Here is a 21,969-nt window from a genome sequence, read left to right as displayed (position 1 = left end):
CCGACTCGGACGAGGTGAAGCGGGGACTCCAGCTGCTGGCGATACCAGTGACGGGGCTGCCTCGTCGCTCCTTCAGTCGCTGAGGGAGGGCAGCAGCCGACACGGTCTGCGCAAGAAAGGGAGGCAGAGAGAGAGGCAGAGGAGAACTCGCAGGGGCGAATCGTGAGGAGAATAAAAGGGTCCCGGCGGGCGAGGCGGAGGAGACGCTGCTGCCTCCAGCCAGGCGAAGGGAGCAGCGCCGCCAGCCGAGTGGGCGGGCAGGACCTGCGGGCCGGGCGGCGGGGGGGGGGGGGCGTGAGCTGCGTTTGGTTGGCGGCGCTGTGGGGCGGCCCGCCCGCGTCCCCCATCCCCGGCTGGGCGGCGGCGGCGGCGGGACCATGGCGCTGCTGCGGGCCCGCGCGCTGTACGACTTCAAGTCGGAGAACCCGGGCGAGATCTCCCTGCGGGAGCACGAGGTGCTGAGCCTGTGCAGCGACCAGGAGATCGAGGGCTGGTTCGAGGGGGTCAACAGCCGCGGAGACCGGGGCCTCTTCCCGGCCTCCTACGTGCAGGTCATCCGAGCGCCCGCGGCCGAGCCCCCCGCGCCTCTGCCCGTGCCGGCCCCGGCCCGCTACGCCAATGTCCCCGGCGGAGGCTTCGAGCCCCTGGCGGCGGCGGTGGTGGCGGCGACGTCGCCCGCCACAGCCTTCAGCAACCCTCCGCCGGCCCAGCAGCAACACCACCATCACCACCAGCAGCAGCAGCAACACCAGCAGCTCCCTCCGCCGGCAGAGCCCTTCCAGCTGCTGCCTCCTCCACCGGCCACGTCGGGCTTCTCTTCCTTTCAAGCGGTGCCTCCCTCCTACGGAGGGTCCTCCTATCAGACCAGCCAAGGCAGCGACGACGACTGGGACGATGACTGGGACGACAGCTCGACGGTGGCGGACGAGCCGGGCGTCCTGGGCAGCTCGTACCCGGACTACGAAAATGCGGGGATGGGGGTCGGAGGCCCCGGTGGCTCCTCTGGCAGGTACCGCCTCTCCACCCGCTCTGACCTGTCGCTGAGCTCCCGGGGCAGCCAGCCTGGTGCTCACCTGCACCACCCAGCCGCCGGTGGGGCCAAGAGCTCGGCCACGGTGAGCCGCAACTTGAACCGCTTCTCCACTTTTGTGAAATCCGGTGGCGAGGCCTTCGTGCTCGGAGAGGCGTCGGGTTTTGTGAAGGATGGAGACAAGCTGTGTGTGGTGCTGGGCACCTACGGGCCCGAGTGGCAGGAGAACCCTTACCCTTTCCAGTGCTCCATCGAAGACCCCACCAAGCAGACCAAATTCAAGGGCATGAAGAGCTACATCGCCTACAAGCTGGTGCCGAGCCACACTGGGCAGCAGGTGCACCGGCGCTACAAGCACTTTGACTGGCTCTACGGGCGCCTGGTGGAGAAGTTTCCGGTCATCTCGGTGCCGCATCTGCCGGAGAAGCAGGCCACGGGGCGCTTTGAGGAGGACTTCATCTCCAAACGCCGCAAAGGCCTGGCCTGGTGGATGGACCATATGTGTAGCCATCCGGTGCTTGCGCAGTGTGATGCCTTCCAGCATTTCCTCACCTGCCCGAGCACCGATGAGAAGGCCTGGAAGCAGGGCAAGCGGAAGGCTGAGAAGGATGAGATGGTGGGCGCTAACTTCTTCCTCACAATTAGCGTGCCTGCTGGTGGTCCTGCTGCTCTGGACCTGCAAGAGGTGGAAAGTAAAGTCGATGGCTTCAAGAGCTTCACCAAGAAGATGGATGACAGCACCATTCAGCTGAACCAGACAGTCAATGAGTTTGCTCGCAAGCAGGTTACTGGCTTCAAGAAGGAGTACCAGAAAGTGGGGCATTCCTTCAAGGGCCTCAGCCAAGCCTTTGAGATGGACCAGCAGGCTTTTTCAGTTGGCCTCAATCAAGCCATTGCCTTCACTGGGGAAGCTTATGATGCTATTGGTGAACTCTTTGCAGAGCAACCCAGACAGGACCTCGATCCAGTGATGGATTTGTTAGCTCTGTATCAAGGACATCTGGCCAATTTCCCAGACATAATCCATGTCCAGAAAGGTAATGTAGTTTTAACTATATCGGCTTACCTCTATCACCCAATTAAATTTGTATAATAGAAGTTAGACTTCTGAGTTATTGTAGTAAAATGTTCCAGAGGAGTATAGTATCCGTGTTTGTTGCATCAAAACTAAACAGTCCTGTAGCACCTCAAAGACGAATAATGAATGGCCACTGTGCTAATCTTGTACAGTATACACTTGACTTTTGTATGGAAATGTCATAAGTTCTGCCACCAGGATTACATTGCCTTTTGCCCCCCAATGTTTGCCTTTTCTCCCCTTTGTACCAATATGCATATATAATGGACCAAGTTATTGAAGATAACCTCATGTCAAATTTGGATCTAGATTTGATTTTAGGCCACAGTCCTTTGCACACCTACTGGGCATAAACTTCACTGGTTGCAGTACTTCTGAGTAAGCATTATAGGATTGGGCTATAAAGTTATTAAATACTATGGCAGCATAAAATTGTTAGTCTTTAAGGTGGCACAATATGCTTATTTTTGGTAAAACACTGGAGACAATTCTGCCTCAGAAGTTAGCCTCTTCTAATAGGATTTATGGACTCAAGTTATTAAGGAAGGGCTGAATTTAAGGATGCTTGTTTTGAACCCTTAATGGTATGTTATTACCCTACCCTGCTCCCCCAAGCAGGAAACTATACTTGCCTATCATACTCAGGATTTGTGTTTGTTTGTAAAACAGGAGTGTAGTGAAGTACTGAGCAGTATTTTAAAAGAGTATACTTGTTTAATTGTGTCAGAGAGACCATTGCTTACTGTGTACCTTGTGAGTAGCTTCAGGGTTTTTTAACAAGGCAAAGTCAGCCACAGAACACTTTAATTAATTTCAAGCCACATATGAGTCGTTTGGATCATTAATTAAACAAACATTAATGTATCACAAAGGAGCTTTTTAGAAAAACAAATACACTCTCTGCTCTGTCTGGATTTAAGGTTCACATTAGGGATGGGGAGCCTGTGACCTTCCAAACATTGCCCAACTGCAACTTGCACCACTCCTAACCATTGGCCCTGCTGAGTACAGCTGATGCAAATTGGGAGTTGAACAACAAGCTGCAGGGCTGCAGGTTCTCAGTCCCTGTAAGATTTGGATGCTTGGGCTTTGTTCACATAACCACTTTGTAAGATTTGGTCATAGATGTACAGCTATCTAGTACATAAGTAGTTAACATTTCCAGGGTGGATTTTCTTCAGAGGCATGTAGGATTCTCTTTGTTTCCTTGCACCTGGTTTTCTACTGATCTAATGTTTCTCTATTTTAGATTTTAGGCCAGTTTACATAAATGAAACCTAATACAATACAATCTAATACAATTCAGAGCTATGTGATGAGGTTTGACTTCCTCTGTACAGATACAGCTGTGAAGTTAGTACCCATTCTTGACAGTGTGTTCATCACCTTGGTGTCTAATTTCTCTGTGCAGCTCTTAATCAGTTAATGTGTTCCACATATCAAGGGCCAAGGATAAAAATGTCAACCTTTGTGGTTATCACTCCAGTCAGGACTATTTTCATCCAGATAGAAAAACTTAATATAACAAAACACAGTGAAAAGAGAGGTGGGAATTTTCACATGACATTCAAATCTGTTGAGGTAGGTCTTCCAGGAATATACAATTATTCTTGAAATCAACTGTAACTTGAGTATTATATGCTAGGAGCCTATAAATACATTGCTAATAAACCTTTTCAGCATTTGATGTTAGTGTATTGATAAATGCTCTCATGGTTGCATTTATATATTAATGCCAAATACATTGTAATCAATGCTGTTGACCTTAATAGAGGTTGACTTTTTTTGTCAATGGATTATAGTATGAGGTTTTCCAATTGTGTAAATGATGGATGATAAATTGTGACTTCTAAAAGATAATGACACTCTGAGAATACTATTAACCTACGTTTCACATTTGAACACTAATTTCTCACAGTAGTTGCAGCAAAATGCAAGTTGGACCATTAACATGCAAGTGCTTCATGATTCCTAATGATTCTTAATCTTTATATAGACAACATTTCAAAAATTGCCATTTGAAGGAATACCTGCTTCCATCAGGTTATAGGCTATGTATTGCATTACAGTGCCATTCTTCAAACTCATTTGAAATGCTGTCTGCACCTTCAGGGACAATGTGATTGCTGTGTGCCTTTACAATCGTGCTACAAGAAAGGACTTGGTGGATGCTATTCATTCACACTATCACCATAATTCAGAAAACATTTAAAATATGAAAACATACTAACATTTTCACTGTCATTTAAGTGCTTTTGCTTGGGGCGGTATTTGTAGCTGGATTATTGATTTAAATCCAAGTTATTTTACATGGATAGGGCTGAGGGTTTGTCTTATGAAGGAAAAAGCAATAATGGATACCTGCCAGCTCTTGAAAAGATTGGCTTGTAAGTCAGCCCATTTGAGTAGAATTAATGTGTGCCATGGATTCGTGTTGGCAGGCACTAAGTCAGTTAAAAACTGAAGTAGTTGTAGTGCAGATATTATCAAGCTGTTACTTGGCCACCTTACATGTATTACTTGTGTGCCTAAATACTGTAAATCAGCCTAGATGTAAACCCACTGCAGAGTTTTCTGCTGACATTATCTCAAGATGCAGTACCTTAGATTATGCCAGCATAACTTGTGCCCCTTCAAACTAAGCACAACCTACTGGCCATGTTTAGTGACCTGCCAGGTGTTTGACAAGGCCCTGCTTGATTCCCTAGCAACAGGAGGTTAACTGAGATCTTGCTAGGCTAGTATACATGACTGGCGACCTACATTTGGCTTGCTGAGTCACAGATGATGCATGTCTGACCCACTTCCTCAATAATTTGTCCGCATTTTACATTGTTTCACTCAAATCCTTACATAGCATGCTACAGCTTAAACAATTTCTCAAAAATATTTGTTTCATTTGCTAAGTATATAAGCCATATGCTGTTTATCAAAATGGAGTGTATATAGTGGATAATGCTCTGGAGTTGGAGATGAGAGGCTGAGAGTCTCTGCTCAGATTTGAGTTTACTTATTGACTTTGAGTAACTCCCATTATCTCTCTGCCTTGCAGGGTTGTTGTGAGAATAAAATGGATTAAACCTATATACACTGCCCTGTGGCCTTCTAAAAGAAGGGTAGTGTGTAAATATAAAATAAATACAACCTGTAATAAAATCAGTAGAGCCTTTCATGACCACATAATTACTATTATTAGCAATAGTACTTATGTTGGGCAGAACTCAGTAAGCTCCTTGGTATTCCTGGGAGCAGTGAAACAAGTAGGAAGATGGCTAGAGTGCAAATGGTAGAAGACTTGAAGTGAATCTACAGTGTTAGAGCTCATTATTAAGTCTACTCGGTGTCTCTGATGACAGCAAAGAAGCTGTTATTTTCTAACACTGTTTTATATCCTCACATTACTGTCCGTTGGAGTTTTTTGGGATGGTGTGGGGCATTCTGCCCATCTGATGATACTAAACTCTTGGAGGTCCACAGTGATGTGTTTGCAAATTTAGCACAACCTAAAAAAACAAATCAAGGATAAAATTGCTGGCATCTACCATGGCTAGGACATCACAATTGAATTGAGTCAGTCAGGGGAGCAGTGTTCACCCTGTGCTATATGTGGTCCCATGTCTCCTGCAAGGACAGGTTTGTCACTTACAGGTGCTGCTTGATCCAGATTTGTCATTAGAACTGCAAGTTGCTTTTAAGTTTTACCAACTTAGGCTGGTATGCCAGCTGCAACCCTCTTTGTCCAGAGATAGCCTGGCCTCAGTTATCCATGCTCTAGTGACCTCCAAGTTGCACTACTCTAATGCACTACTCATATGTGGAGCTGCCTTTGAAGACAATACAGAACCTGCACTTAGTACAGGCAACCGGGGTAGAGTTCCTGGCCCTTGCGCATGTCTGCAGAGCATGCATAAGCCCCCCCCCCCCAGTTATGCCCCACTCCCGTTACGCCATTTTCCAAGTCCAAAATTACCCACTCATCAGTGGTCGCGTGCCAATTGAACACGTGCAACATGGTTGCTGCCTGTACAAAAGTGGCTGGTAGCTCACTAACGGTTTGGGCATTATGAGCATTTTAGGCCAGTGCTACGCCAGCTATACTCCAGTCTATTTCTAGTGCAATTCAAAGTACAGTGGTGCCCCGCAAGACGAATGCCTCGCAAGATGAAAAACCCGCTAGACGAAAGGGTTTTCCGTTTTTCGAGTTGCTTCACAAGACGAATTTCCCTATGGGCTTGCTTCGCAAGACGAAAACGTCTTGCGAGTCTTGCGAGTTTTTTCCCTTTCCCCCCCTTTTTCTAAGCCGCTAAACTGCTAATAGCCGCTAAGCCGCTAATAGCGCTAATCTGCTAAGCCGCCAATAGGGATGCTTCGCAAGACGAAAAAACCGCTAGACGAAGAGACTCGCGGAACGGATTATTTTCGTCTTGCGAGGCACCACTGTACTGTACAAGTTTTGACCTGTGAAACCTTTTACACTTAGGAGCAGGGTTGAAGGATCACCCTTCTCCATATGTATCTGTGCATTAAGATGCTGTTGTGAGCATCTCTGTCCATAGTTTAGGGGATTTGACAGCTAGACCGTTTTTTTGTGCAAGTTGTGAGGGTTAAAGGAAATGACACCAAGTGTCCAGGAGCTTCATTTACAACCCTCACTTATGTCTGCAATAGATGTGACTGGTCACAGGGTGTATCAGTATAGCTAGTTAAGCAAGTAAAAAGCTTTAAATGAATTTTTAAATGCCAGCTGTGGTGTGGGTGAAAGTGTTTATGTGGTTGCTGAAAATGGAGTATGGTAATAATTTATTTTAAGTTAGCATATTTCATCAAATCATTGATGAAATTTTGTATAGACTTGAGAAGCAAGCCATGCTTGCTCACATACACTACAGCACAATAGGAGGCATCTTAAAGGTTAATAGATAATGTGCTACTTTTCCTTCCAGTTATCCTGGTAGCCCATTCTTATAGATACAAACTCCATTAAAGACTAAAGTTGATTTAAAGCCCATGCTTAGCACTGTAATGTAGTTTAGACCAATGAAACATTCTCTCAGGGTTTTAGCTTGCCAAAAGTGATGCATTGCCTATGTGAAAATATTTCTGAGAACTTCCTTTTCATTCCACTCCCCACCCCACCCCACCCCTGCAATGTTATTAATGGAAGTGAGCAGCCTTCCTTATACCCACATCAAGGATGAATTCCCATCCGCAGTGCCACATGTGTGGACCCTCCTACTCTTCTCTTTACCAACTAGGGGGTGGGGGGTGGGGAGTGGAAGATGGATCTCTCATCTATTTAGTAGCAGGCAGAAGGCACACAAATATGGCTCTCATTGATTTTGTGCCATAGCTCCTGTTCTCTGACATAAGCACAGGGGTCATTGACAAGCATATATCATGGCTGGCTAGAAAGCTAAACTAAAATTTACAAACTTTTGAGAATGATGCATTGGTCCTTTTGTGTGTAGTGAAAAAGCTGAAAAAATACTGTTCTAACATTTCACAAGAAAGTATTCATTAACATTTGATGTATTGGGGTGAAACACTTTCCCAAAGTCTGGTAAGCTTCTCAACTGCACAATACTATGCATGTGTACTCAGAAGTAAGTTAAGTGAAGTTACTCTCATGGTAAATACTGGATTGTCACCTAAGTTACTCATAATGAACCGCCCTGAGACCCCCAGGTGTAGGGAGGTATATAAATTCAATAAATAATAATAATAATACATTATTTATTTAGAGCATTTATGCCTCGCTCTTGAGCCAAAAAGGCTTCCAGAGCAGCTCACATATGGTCAATTAAAGCAGACATGAACTCCTGAAATGTTCATTTTTGTGAGTTTTTATTATGTACCAAAATAATTTGCATTGAGGGAAATTGTTAGATTTTTCACCTTGTAAGTCAATTGCAGTAGTTTGAACATTGAAAAACATGGAAATCTAAACATGGTGAGTACCAGTGTGGTGTAGTGGTTAAGAGCGGTAGTCTCCTAATCTGGGGAACCGGGTTCGCGTCTCCGCTCCTCCACATGCAGCTGCTGGGTGACCTTGGGCCAGTCACACTTCTTTGAAGTCTCTCAGCCCCACTCACCCCACAGAGTGTTTGTTGTGGGGGAGGAAGGGAAAGGAGAATGTTAGCCGCTTTGAGACTCCTTAAAGGGAGTGAAAGGCGGGATATCAAATCCAAACTCTTCTTCTTCTTCTTCTTCTACCTTGATAATGATTTCAATCAATTTGCACTAAGCACTGCTAACTTCGACTGGTGTTTGGTTTCAAACTGGCTCTCTAGGGATTTAGGCAGCAATTTTTCCCAGCTCTGCTTTGCCAACTAGAGAGGCTGTAAATTCAGTTTGCACCACCACACATGGAAAGCATAAAAGCACAAAAGGATTAACAGGTTGCCCATCACAATCCACTGGGGTGAAACAAGCTGCAAGTCCAGTTGAATAAGTACATTTCTGCTACTGGGCCTACGAAAGCCTTGTGTGTCAATTTTGAAATAGCTGAAGTTCCTAATGATTGTTTCCCACAGGCATTGTTTCTTTCTATGTAACTACGAGTCAGGTTTCTTAAGCATTTGTACCTGTTCTTGCCTGGAGTGTAGTTTTGTAAGTAGTGGACTAGGATGTGTGATGGTATTGCAGTGAAGGAAAGGGGTTTCTTCATAAGTGGTAACATGAAAGTGTTTCCTTATTTCAGCCAGAAACCACCACCTACAACTTTATTGGGAAATACATTTACAATTCCTAGTGCATGTCTGTTTAAAACAACAACAACCTGTCAGCCAAATTCTTAACTGTCTGTTACTAAAGCTGGAACATATGTTGAAGCAACTGATAATTTAAAAAGTTCAACCAGTGTGACATTTTGCCAGAGTTGAAAGATAATGAATTTCATGGATCAGGTTTCAGCACAAAAGTGGAAACCTCTGATCTGAATTTTCATTCACAGAACCTGACTGCAAACTCGAGTTTTGTTTGATGCAAGGCTGTTGTTCTACATCTGCCTTCAGATTTATGCAGATAATGTGTCCCACACTAATTTCAATCATCAGGAGGCAAAACAAACTACAAAAGCACTTATACTGAATGGCTTTCTTTAAGGAGCAAGTAATCTGGCCCCTACTTTGTAACATCAAAGACCATTATTTTCTTTGCAGCCTGAAAGCTCAGGTTGGTGGCCAGTATCTAGAGGAGTGAGCACACACAGAAACTGATGTCATAACTGCACTGTAAAAGCTCAGAAAGCAATTGGGGATTGCACAAGAGCAGTTTAAAAGGGATCTTGGGGCAAGGGTGGGGATACTGTATACAGGCACACCAGTGACAATGCCCTTTGGGGGATTTGGTCCTGGGGGAGCTAAAGAAAAACTCCCACTGGTGTGTGTACACTATTGGTCAAATTATTCTCAAACCAGACTACATTCTTTAATAAATACAGAATATGCACACTGATCTTTGAACTCTCATGGGTTTTAAGGAGTACTTTCTGAATTCTGTGATGAAAGGGTTTTGAAGTAGGAGTGCTACAATAAAAGCAACTTGGTGGATACCCCAAATAGCTGCACCCTCCACTGATTTTAGCTTTCCATTCTCAAGCTTGTACATTTAAAAACTTGCATTGACAGGATAAAAAATTTAGGATGGTGTTTGTTCCAAAAGTTAAAATAGAAACACAGGGGTTTTTTAACCAGCTCCCTTACACTGCTGCATATGCCCATGGCAGTCTAAACTGTCCACTATAGTAGTATTTGCAATGTGTCACTCTGAGTTTTTTATATTTTAAAATTTGCTGAATAAGAAAGAAGGGTATTTGTGTTTTAAAGGGGGGAAATAGAAATCTCTAAGAAAAAATAACATTGTAGCAAATAGAGGTTGATAACTATTCTGTGACTTTTCACTTCCATTTCAACTTCTATGAATGAGTAACTCTAAAAATGCTGTAAAGTTAGGATGATCAAGTACATTGTATGAGTAGATTCAGCATGACTTAACCCTCCTCTCTTCCCTTCCCAGCTGCTCCCATCCCCACCTATATCCCTTCTACAGGGTCCCCCAAACCTAGATCACATAGTGGGTGGGGAAGGGGAACTCCTGTTGTGCAAGCAAATCTGTTTCGCAAGTGGTCCGGCACAGTTGGGTGTCACCCATTGTCATTAATGATATCCTTTTGAAACTTCCCAATTCCCATTGGATGGAATGGATGGAAGGAAGGAAAGGATGGAAGGAAGGAAAAAGCTAATGTTGAGTTGCAACTTCATTTTTATAAGCCTACAGTGGTGCCTCGCAAGACGAAATTAATCCGTTCCGTGAGGCTCTTCGTATACCGGTTTTTTCGTCTTGTGAAGCAAGCCCATTGACAGCTTAGCGGATTAGCGCTATTAGCGGATTAGTGGCTTTTAGCGGATCAGCTGATAAGCGGTTTAGCGGCTTAGGAAAAGGGGGGGAAAGGGGGAAAAACCCGCAGGAACTCGCAAGACATTTCACCTTGCGAAGCAAGCCCATAGGGAAATTCGTTTTGCAAAGCGCCTCCAAAACGGAAAACCCTTTCGTCTAGCGGGTTTTCCGTCTTGCGAGGCGTTCGTCTTGCAGGGCACCACTGTACTTGTTTTGAGTTAAAGTAACCATCTTGCCACAAAACCTGTATGAGTCATAGTGTTCTGTAAGTTAGCATGGATAGTCTCAGTGAACACAATAGGACTATTGCTCTTTATGATTCAGCTGGCTAGGATACTGCAGAAGCACCAGAATTTTCTATTCAATAATACTAAGTGCAGCATCTGAATTGTTGTGAGTGTGAATGGGCATTCCCCAGCCTGGTGCCTTCTAGATGTTGTTGGATTCTAACCTCCATCAGCACCAGCTGGAATGTCAAATTGTCACAGATGACAAAAGTTGTACTCTCAACAACTAGAGGGGACCAGGTTGGGGAAGGCTATGGTAGACCATTAGAGACGGTCACTTTTAGCATATTTTTTTTCACAGTGTAGTGGCTAACTGGAAGTGTGATTTCAAAGTGATTTGGTCTTTGATCTTAACCCCTTTAATGTTAAGTAAATGAAAATTTGACTTCACAGCTTTGATTCCATTTCCAATTGTGTTAACTGTATTTCTGCATTAAGTAAAGTGTGTGATTTGTATAGCAGTATTCAGTGTTTTTAATCTAGAGCCATAAATGTTCTTCCTTTGGTTTAAAGGAATGTTTAAAGATTCTAAATGAAGGTGGCTAATTTTGCCTGCTTTGACCTAGGATTTTAAAGTTTGTCATATAAAATTGCTGCACAGCAGGGAAGAGGAACCTGTGGCTTTCCAGATGTTGCTGGATTACAGCTCCCATCATCCTTGATCCTTAGCCATGCCTACTAGGGCAAATGGGAGATGAAATCCAACATTTGGAGGGGCACAGGTTGCCTAACACTGTTTGGTCCAAATCATAACCTGTTGTATCTAGCCTATTCCACTATATAGATTAGAGATTCTTACTAGTGGGGGTTCTCCATCAAATAATTATTGTTTTAAAATTTTTAATAAGTAAGTATTCATAACTTGAGGTAAGATTAGTACATATCTTCAGCTGGTGTGCCTACACATGCACCTGCATTTTGCTTTTACATAGTTTGATTTAAAATTCAGGAAGAGAAGCTCTTTACAATATATTTTTTAACATTCAGTGACTTCCATACCTGATGGAGAACAAACAGAATTGCACAGAGTCCTCTTCAAATTGTTCCTTGAGGCAGGTGTCCTACTCTGTAATCCATTAAGAGTCCTGCAGCTTGTGATTTGCATCTAGTGATGTTAAAATCAGATATATGAAACAGATCATTTTGGGGCCAGAACATATACTTGTTTCTACTCTTGACTGCCATAAGAAAGTTTTTGCTGGGATTGGTAGAGAGTTTATAGTACACAGAAGTAGTACTCTCCAGCCTGTAACTGCTGGTAACCAGGTTATGTCACCTCAACCAGCCTACAGGAAATATACTAACATTCTGGATTTATGTATTTTAAAAATGTAGCAATTTTATTTGCAAGTTCAAAAGCTTATTTAATGATTCTGTTAGTTCCTCCTTCAGATCCACTGTCAGTTGGCATGGCACTGCTACACTATATTTATTAGGACTTTTGTTTTTATGTTTGGCAGCAATACAGCCAAGCCTTATCCAGGTCTGAAAACTATTAGAAGTATTATTTACAGGATCAAGTAAGCCAGAAAACAAGAAAAGATGTTAGTTTTTATTTATTTAAAAAAGAGAACTGCTGTTAAGAATAATACATCTTGAAATACTTAAAACAGAACACTGCTTGCAACAGCCAAGGGGAAACGGGAATGTCATGAGGCCAAGAGAAGGCATTTTTAGCCAATTGCATCATTTCTTCTTGTGCATGTAGAAGCTTCATTGTAGCCTATGCTGCTCTACTATGATCATATAGCTGAGTCTTGGCTGTGTATACATCATGTAGCCTCACTTTTTGCAAGCAGGTGGTCCACGATCCATGATGGAATGCTATCGCAGGCTTAAGTTAGTTGGTAGAGTTCTGATAAAATCCTCATTGTTTCAGTTGGTAAGTTTTATTCATTTTGTGTGCCAGTGCAGGGTACGTATGGCCATAAGCTTGCATTGTTTATCCTAGCTGAAGTATTCTTTCATTACTTGTACATATTGTGCATAAACAATTGGAAAGGCATGTCTACTACTTAAAATGAAAAAGGTTCAAAACAAACAAGGCTTACTCTTTGTCTGACAACAACCAGATGTTGTATGTACGTCAGACTTAGCCTAAATCTGTTTTACTAGTTAAACAAACATTTTTATTCAGGGAGATGGCTCACCTTTTGTGTTAATCGGATCTTGAAGTTCTGGTCCACAATTGTTTTGAAAATGTGCAACTAAAGCAGTCAAGTGACTTGAAATTATACATCTCTCAGTAATGTCTCACTAAAGACCCTGTGAGTTCTCTGTGACTCAGTGTGACTCAGAAGTGGTAATGGAAAATATGCAAGTGATATCTAACCCATTCATCCATTGTCTGTTTGCTTTTTTTGAATATACCTTACAGATTTAGGACTCTTCTTTGTTTGCCAGAACTAGCCAGTTCATTATTTCATTTGTTCATTCATTCATTTGTTATATTTATGTTTTGGTCCTATCATTCCAGTAAGGCAGTAGTTTTCAAGCAGGAAATGGTGTTTCCTGCTTGGCAGGGGGTTGGACTCGATGGCCCTTGTGGTCTCTTCCAACTCTATGATTCTATGATTCAGACTGTTCTGGTACCTCAGGACCCTGGGGTTCCTTCCAAGTTTAGGCTTCTCAGTGAGAAAATCAATAATGGCAAAGTTCCCTGGAAAGCAACTTTCCACCATAATTGTTTTCCCCCTTTTATGTATACCCCTAGGGGAGTATTGAGTGTGTTTCCAAATGCACTCTTGAGAATTGTCAATGTACTTTGAACTCGCTGTGCATAGGAGAACATGCTCTAGAATCCCTTGCAATTTGGAAGAGTTCTTCAGCAGATAAATTGGTGCGGAAAGGATTCTAAAAGCTTTAAAATAAGTGCTCTAAAACTGGATTTGGCGTGCATGTGGTTCTCACATGTTTTCAGGAAGTGGCTTAGGCCAATCTGGTGGCAGCTGCATCCTTTTTGAACCAAGCTGGCCAAATCACCCTTGTATAGAGCTGCCAGTTAAAATCCTACTGTAGCTACTTTACAAAAAGAAAACAAAAGTTTTAGCATGGGACTTACTTGACCACAGAGGTAGATAGTTGCTTAAGGGTCCCCATTTCAAGGGGTATTTGCCACAATGGTCTCTCCCCCTGACCTCAGCATATCTGATGCTGTCAGCATTCTCCACATTTCTCTGTGAGGATATACAACCTTCTGGGACACTGTTGATATGAGGTTGCCTGTGTCTTTTCCCACCCAAGGTGTTGAAAAGAAAACTTGAGCCACACCTGGGCAGAACTTTGTGAAGTGTACACCATTTGGAAATGTACAAATTTCGTTGCAACAAACAAAAATATGTTTGCAATGTGTTGAACATTTAACCTCTTTTATGCCTTTTTTATCTGAAAGTTTTACAAGAGGGTTGTATGTAAGTTATGGGGACAATTCTAAAGTCTGTTTTTGCCTTTTAATTACTTAGATTGCTGTGAAATTACAACTGGAATCTAGAAGTTTGTAGAATTGGATCTGTCTTATTTAGTTGAGCAGTGGCTATAAATTCAGGCTTGTTGGGCTGAAAGTCTTACAGAAACACAGAATTGCGGGAATAGTAGTCTCACTTCCTTGCTCACTTTGTGGCCACACTGAGCACTCCAGAATTCACATATCTTCATTAAACTTGTTTATAATATTACTTTTCATGAAATGAACAGAGCTGAATTAACAATCAGGAGCTCTTCTTCACTTTTCACTTCTGGTTTACCCCTGAATGTGAAAATGTAATATATATGTTAAAGGTGTTACCTTAGGATAATGTCATCAACTATTAACCTGCAAGCATGCAGAAGAAAAGGTATGATCACCCTTGAGTTCAGTCATCTCTTGTATTTTGCAGCAAAGTGATGTAAGTATGGTACATAGTACGGGTGATCTGAAATGCATATTCTAGGTGGAGTTTGCTTACAGCAAACAATTGTAAGCTGACTTGTAGGATGAGGTAAATATTTCAGCCCAAGGCAGCTTACAATTGATCTTTTAAAAAAAGCATTTCAAAACCGTGTCTAGGTATGGTAAGCACTTTGGTGCTACTTTCAGAATGCACACTGGATATACTATGATGTATTGCAGAGAGAATCTCTTAATCAAAGGTTTTATTATGTCCTAGAATATAGGAATAATTTCAGAATTTTTTAGACTGAACAGCAAGCGTAATTAGCAGTATAGCTTTTACTTAGACTTGTTCCAGTCATCTTTTAATTCCAGTATATCTTTTTTGTTCATTATGCAGGAGCCCTTACCAAAGTGAAGGAAAGTAAGCGGCATGTAGAAGAAGGGAAGATGGAGGTTCAGAAAGCTGATGGCATTCAGGATCGTTGTAACATTATTTCTTTTGCCACCCTGGCAGAAATTCACCATTTTCACAAAATTCGAGTGAGAGACTTCAAATCACAAATGCAGCATTTCTTACAACAGCAAATACTTTTTTTCCAAAAAGTGACACAGAAGTTAGAAGAAGCTCTTCACAAGTATGACAGTGTTTAATATGCTTAATTCTTGGACTTTAAATAATGGATATTTCTAAGCTTGTGGATGGAATGAACAACGGATACAAACTCCACACTCAAGTATCTCCTGACGCCTTTTGGGATGGTGTACAAGGATGATTTTGTAATATGTTCTGGAGTCCAACTGAACCTAAAATTGCCTAAGGAGGACATAATTATGCCTATATAGTGGAGACTGTACTACACATTGTAACTAAGTTATACTCAAAATGCCTACACTACCATTGTAATGTTTTTGAAATAATGATTATACTATTTGCCTTACTGCTTTTTTGAAATACGGTATTTTAGTGCATAATATGCTGTAGACCTCAAAACCTTTTGGGTCTTTAAGGAAGTTGGTTAGATAAAAGCCTGCTTCAGATGCCTTTTTAAAATTCTCTTCGGTATGAATTTTTAAATTCAGCCAATTCTCTGTTTACAAATTCCTGTTAGAGCAGCTATGCGATTTTGTGCCTTTAGAATTACAGTTTTTCATTATTATTATTTTCTAGTAAACCACATTTCTATGACTGATTGAATGAAGGGTTGGCACCTCTGATAGGGCCTGATTTCAAACCTCACAGTGACTGAAAAATAACTTGTCATGTAACTTGCACACCTAGGTATTATGATAAATTTTGGCTGGAAAAAACCCAGAATTTAAAATCATTTTAGACTTTGTGCTGATTAAAAATACTATTTATTATTTGTACCAGAATCTTAAATCTACAAGCAAGAAATCAGCACTGCTGTATTTCCTTTCTTAACATGACAACGTAAAATATTTCACTGTAACATGTCTTTGAATAGAAACTTTGGACCACTTATCTAATAAAAGAATACTGAAGTATATCAGTGGGATAAGAGCAGAGGATCAGTGGCTCATATTTGTATGTATGTATTGTTTGTGAGAATTGCTTAGCGTGGCAGCTGATTTATTTGGTTATAAACCTGGTTACATTGTCAACTGAAACTTGCAGATCACAATTTGCCAGTGCGGCCAAACCAGTCACACTATCCTAAAACTGCCTCTGTAGGAGTGTGCTTTGTGGCATAATATGCCTTGGCCATCTGCAATATCAGCAGCGGCATTGTAGTGTGCCTAAGGACTTACCTAAGCCCCACAATTAATTTTTTTAAAAAATAGTTCCCCTAATTGTAATTTCTTAAGTCAAATAACAATAATTTTGAAATACTGTCTTTATCCTATAGGTCTGTTTCCTTTTAATGTAATTAACTAACCCACAGAAGGACACAACTGGTTCTGCAAGCCAAAGGGGCTTTGGATTTTAGTTCCTTAAATAACAACCACTTGTACTGAAACAAACAAACAAACACCAGCAACTCCTTTAATCAGTTTTAAAAGTAGGTCTGCTGCAAACAAAAAGAAAACAAAAATCCTTGTGGTTGTGTGGCCCCATACATTCATAGGACAAGCTTACTTTCAGCTTTAAAGCAACTGCTAATATGGAACTTTGCAACTCTAGTAGCACAGGTGTGGGAACAATATCACCCATACAAGAAAATTTACCAGGTTCTTTCTCTTATTAACTACATTTTTTATGTATGTGCATGTTATATAAAGGGGAGAGGGAGAGAGAGAGTGAGTAATGGCAATTCATCATGTTGACATAACAAAAGTCAAGCTTGTAAGTTTTGCTGTAAGATGAGATAGTAGTTCTTCCATGGCACTAGTCTTCCTGGTTTCGCTGTTTTGTTGTTTCATTTCCTGGTTTTAACCAAGGAAGGGAAAAAATGCAGTCAAAAGACAAATTCCCCATCTAATCACACAATGGGGTTACCTACTAAGTCTGATGATTTAAAGTAAAGAAATAATGTGAGTACTTCCGTAAATATTTGTGCATTGTGCTTTATCATATTTTTACTTCCAATCTATGCTAGACTATCTTGAAACAAATCTATGTGACATTGTACATCCTACTGTACATAGGATACCTTGACTACTAGGAATTTGTCCTGTGACCAACAAGCTGAGGATGAAGCACAGCCTTTGAACCTACCATGCTCAGGCATGCATGCTAGGTTTGGGGGGCATTTTTCTTTGGTCTTGTGGATTTTTTATTTGCCGAGGAAGGTTCTTTAATTCCTTATGCAACAATCCTTCAGCATCTGGCTCTTTTATTGGACACTTATCCAGCGTATATTATGTTCGTATTTCATCACTGTTTTTCATGGATTCATCACGGATACAGGGAAAAGGTGAAGAAAATTAACTTCTAATGCTAAACTGATGTGCGGACTCCAAAGCTTTAGTCTTGCTCCCCCACACACACCCGAACAGATTATGGGGCAATCTAGTTTACTAGGAGTGCATGTCTTTCAGATGTTTAGCAGGCCTGCTATTACACAGAGCAGGCCAAAGTTGCTGTGATGTGTGAAGATGGTGCACAAATCAACCTCTGTATATTTTTATTTATAACAACCATTTTATATGCCATCATTTTGGGCACAACTCAACATTATAAAAACATCATAAGATCAACAACCAAAGCTAGTAAAGGCATCAGTAGCAGCAGCATTAACTGCCACTAAAACCCTTTAACCTTAAGCATAATAAAACATAGGCGAGACTAAAATAAACATAAGAGCCCTGCTTGATCAGACCAAAGGTCTATCTTGTTGAGCATCCTCTTCTCAAATTGACTGGTCAGATACCTATGGGCCACATGCAACTTTAGAGCAACAGCTCTCTTCCCCACTTAGGAATCATAGCAACTGGTATACAGTATATTGCCTCTGACAGTGGAGGTAGAGCATAGCAATTGTGGCTCATATCCATTAATGAATTTGTCTTCTACATCTTGTGGAAGCAAAATTCATAATTTAACTGAGTTGTGAGAAAAAGTTCTCTGAAAAGATTCTGATACAAAGACACCCAGTCCTTAAATGGCAAATCTTTAAAACTGGTATACAATTATGCAGCGTTGAGGGTCATGTGGCTTTTGAAGTATTCCTCAGAATCTCTGCTTCGTTCTCCAGTGTCCAGGACAGACATGTTTGCACCGTCCTTTAAGTGGGAACACATTATTTTTAGCTGAAAAGAGATTCCTTCCATGAGATCTGCAGAGACAGTGAAAGAGGCCTGAAGAACAGGTTTGAAGGGACTTTAGCAGCATTCCCTCTGCATAGAAACTCAGGGCTTTCCCCCACTCTCCTTTGAACTTTCCTTGTGATAAAGGCCAAGCAAATAGATTGTTCCCTGAGTTATGTATGCATATGGGGCATTGAGTAACATTGTGGCTTTCATTTTAGTAAGTGTTGTTACTGGATCTTCCCAGCAAATTTAGGATGATAGTCAGATTTTAAAAACCCAAGGGAAGGGGAGTGAACATGTAACTTAGCTTAGGGATAACTGTTCATATGGTTGCATTCCGCAACTTGTTACTGTTTTCAATGGAATGTTTTCCATTGCCAGTGACCACAAGTTAACTGTTGCTCGGAACTTCTTGTTTCTTTTAATGGAAAATGGGTAACTTTTCATGTTAAGCTGCTTCTCTCCCTAAACACTGAATGATACCGTGGTACCTCAGGTTACAGACGCTTCAGGTTACAGACTCCGCTAACCCAGAAATAGTACCTCGGGTTAAGAACTTTGCTTCAGGATGAGAACAGAAATTGCGCTGCAGAAGCAGCGGGAGGCCCCATTAGCTAAAGTGGTGCCTCAGGTTAAGAACAGTTTCAGGTTAAGAACGGACCTCCAGAACAAATTAAGTTCTTAACGTGAGGTACCACTGTACCGTGCTAAGAACAGATGTGGCTTCTTAAGTGCACTGAAGTGTGTGCCTTTACGATTTGCTTTGCTGAATTCAGTGCATGGTTGTGCTGTGTCCACAGCTTATGGTAGGGAACAGACTGGATTCCAGACAGTTGTGTTTATATCTTTTTAGTGGACTGACCTGCTAAAATGCTATAGCAAGCCCTTGAGTCTTTCAGAAGACTCGTTCACACATTACACTGAACACAGGTACAATCTGTACAGATGTATGAGTGTTTGTGTGTAAGAGAATATGCTTGTTGATTTTCACAGATCAGCTGGTGGGTACATAGGTACGCAAACTGTACATTTGGTAAATGTTACATGTGAATAACTACAAGTGCACAGCTCAGATGTCAGTATACACAGGTACACAGATTGTACGATTGTTGGATGTAACATGTGAGAATGGATGGGCACATTTAAAACACATTTATGGTTTGTTTCAATACACTAAGAAAAAGAAGAGGAGGAGGAGGAGGAGGAGGAAGAGGAGGAGGAAGAGTTTGGATTTGATATCCCACCTTTCACTCCCCTTAAGGAGTCTCAAAGCGGCTAATAATCTCCTTTCCCTTCCTCCCCTGCAACAAACACTCTGTGAGGTGAGTGAGGCTGAGAGACTTCAAAGAAGTGTGACTAGCCCAAGGTCACCCAACAGCTGCATGTGGAGAAGCGGGGAAGCGAACCTGGTTCACCAGATTACAAGTCCACTGCTCTTAACCACTACACCACGCTGGCACTAAAGCCAAAGTTACTCTGATCTTTGGACATCTGTGACATCACAGCAGCAATGGCCAGTGAACTAGAAGTTAATGAGCAGCATTTGCTCACTCCAGATTTTGTCTTTTGGGAGTTTCTGGTTGTTTTTCGGCAGTGGCAAAATTGCTGTGTTTGTTTTGGTCTTTTTTGTTTTTGTAATTTTTCACACTTTGTGCTTTAATTTGACATCTCCGTATCTGGTAGCAGCAGCCACAGCTTGCCCTTATGACTGTGGGTGCCTGGGGCCACATGCCATCACTGGACATGTGCTCATGCTACCTCAGCACTTTGTGCGTGTCTTGTCCCCCCCTATTTAAAATATTGAGGGGACTAGGGCACCAAGGAGTTGGTGTGCCTGTCTGGTAGCAATAAAATGCACACAAAAATCCTGTTTTCCATTCAAGCCTTATGGCACTTGTGGGACAAAATGAAATGCTGAATCCTATGTATGCTTGTCCAACAGTAAACCCTACTGGAGCTTACTCCCAAATCAATGTGCTTAGGATTGCAACCTTAATTATTTTGAACTGTTGTCATTAAACAGAAGTTTCCACCCTGAGAGCTCTCCCAAGTGGAAGGTTGCAGTCTCATTATAGTTTTGATTGGGCCATAGCAATATTGTCTGCTCCTTGTTTTATTTTAAATGCATTGTTACCCAGCTTGATCTCTTGGAATGGTGAAGTAGCCAAACCTAAAAAAAATAGTTCAGCTAATATTAAATGGAAAGAGTTATACTTGGCAGTTGTGGAAAGTAGGAGCCTGTGGGGAAATGGAGCAAAGATACAAAAATGCCTGGCAAGCTGGAGACCTTCCAGGGCAGACTTCTAAGAACCATCTGAACACTCCCTGATTCATGTAACTAGCAGGGCACGTGACTTTACAGTGGTTCGCTTAAAGCCTCTTACAGCTGACCTTTGTTAAGACATCTTTTAATTGTGCTGACACTTTCTGATGACTAAAGAGAACACGAGGTTTTGTGTTCTCCTGTGATTACTCATGCACCAGGAACCTTGTTAGCACCAACCTTGCAGTAAAGAGCAACTCTTACAACACACTGTCTGGTTTCCTGCATTCCTGCTGTTGGCGCCTCTCCAAATTCAACCTCCCACGTGAAAAAGAAAACTGAACACTTTGATTGGATTGCAGCAGTTTGCTCTGAAAATGTGGGGGCTTTTGCAGTGCAACAAATAAAGTTGATCCAGAATCACAGTTTAAATACTTTGATGTGTTAATTAATTGAGGTTAGACAAGTGTGTATGTGCTCTAACAAAGCAATCATCCCAGGCCTTACACATTTTTCAGCCGAGGCTGTGGAAGTGTTTGCAGTAACACCAACTTGCTGAGAATTCACTATGTAGACATCAGCCAAGCCCTCATTCCTGTGCCAAAGTAAATAGTCATATAGTTTTGTATTGCATTAGTATGTACAGCACAGCCTTATGGGAAGGTTTCAAAACTTTGAGTGTGCCCATGTTTATGTTGCTTTTATAGACTAGATTTTAATGGGGTTTGCATGGGAGTTCAGGTTTATGTAATGAAACAATAGAGATGTTTCTGGTGTCTTTATGGGGGTCCTGCTGTGCCAAAGTAATGATTCCATTCCTCATCCTGATTCATGGTCAGCATTTCATGCTTCAGAAATTATATGAGCCACAGTAAAACTCACGAACACTTTAATGCCAATGGTGGGCAATCCAATAAAAGCTGGGGGAGGCTAAAGCTCATTTAAATCAATGGGACTTAAATACAAGGTGTGACCAGAAAGTTCGGTGAATGGTCACAGAAATCGGACAGCGAGAAATATTTCAACATGCAATCGGCATCGAAGACACACGAAATGCTCACAACTGTGTACAGAGATGAAGCTGTAACTCGAAAGACAGTGTATGAGTGGTTTAAGCATTTCCATGAAAGGTGGCAAACCATCAAAGATGACTCGGTCTGGCAGACCGTCGATGAGCAGAACGGCAGCAAATGTCAACAGAGTTTGTGAAATATTGATGCGGGGTCAGCATTTGTACATCCGAATGATGGCGTAAGAATGGCATATTCTGCATGAAATTGTTACTGAGGTTACTGAGTTGTCCCACCCTCCTTATTCTCCTGATCTGGCCTC

At 42.0% G+C, this 21,969-nt stretch overlaps 1 protein-coding gene across 1 annotated transcript; it reads left to right on the top strand.

Annotated features, from left to right (window-relative positions):
* Window positions 1-281: 281 nt before the first annotated feature.
* Window positions 282-16,185, top strand: SNX18 (sorting nexin 18). The gene is made up of 2 exons (XM_081881495.1): window positions 282-2,067; window positions 15,061-16,185. Exons 1-2 carry the CDS (start codon window positions 378-380, stop codon window positions 15,312-15,314), a joined length of 1,944 nt encoding a protein of 647 aa, XP_081737621.1. The 5' UTR covers window positions 282-377; the 3' UTR covers window positions 15,315-16,185.
* The last annotated feature ends 5,784 nt before the right edge of the window (window positions 16,186-21,969 follow it).

Source organism: Podarcis erhardii (assembly GCF_964252035.2).
Source record: "Podarcis erhardii genome assembly, chromosome: 11".
Lineage (NCBI taxonomy): Eukaryota > Metazoa > Chordata > Lepidosauria > Squamata > Lacertidae > Podarcis > Podarcis erhardii.
This window is presented reverse-complemented; position numbering and strand designations above follow the sequence as displayed.

What these genes read in the sequence shown, in the direction of transcription:
- SNX18 (XM_081881495.1), top strand. Translation starts at nt 378, where the DNA reads ATGGCGCTGCTGCGGGCCCGCGCGCTGTACGACTTCAAGTCGGAGAAC. An exon ending in CATAATCCATGTCCAGAAAG is followed by an intron (nt 2,068 to 15,060) that starts GTAATGTAGTTT and finishes TTCATTATGCAG; the next exon opens with GAGCCCTTACCAAAGTGAAG.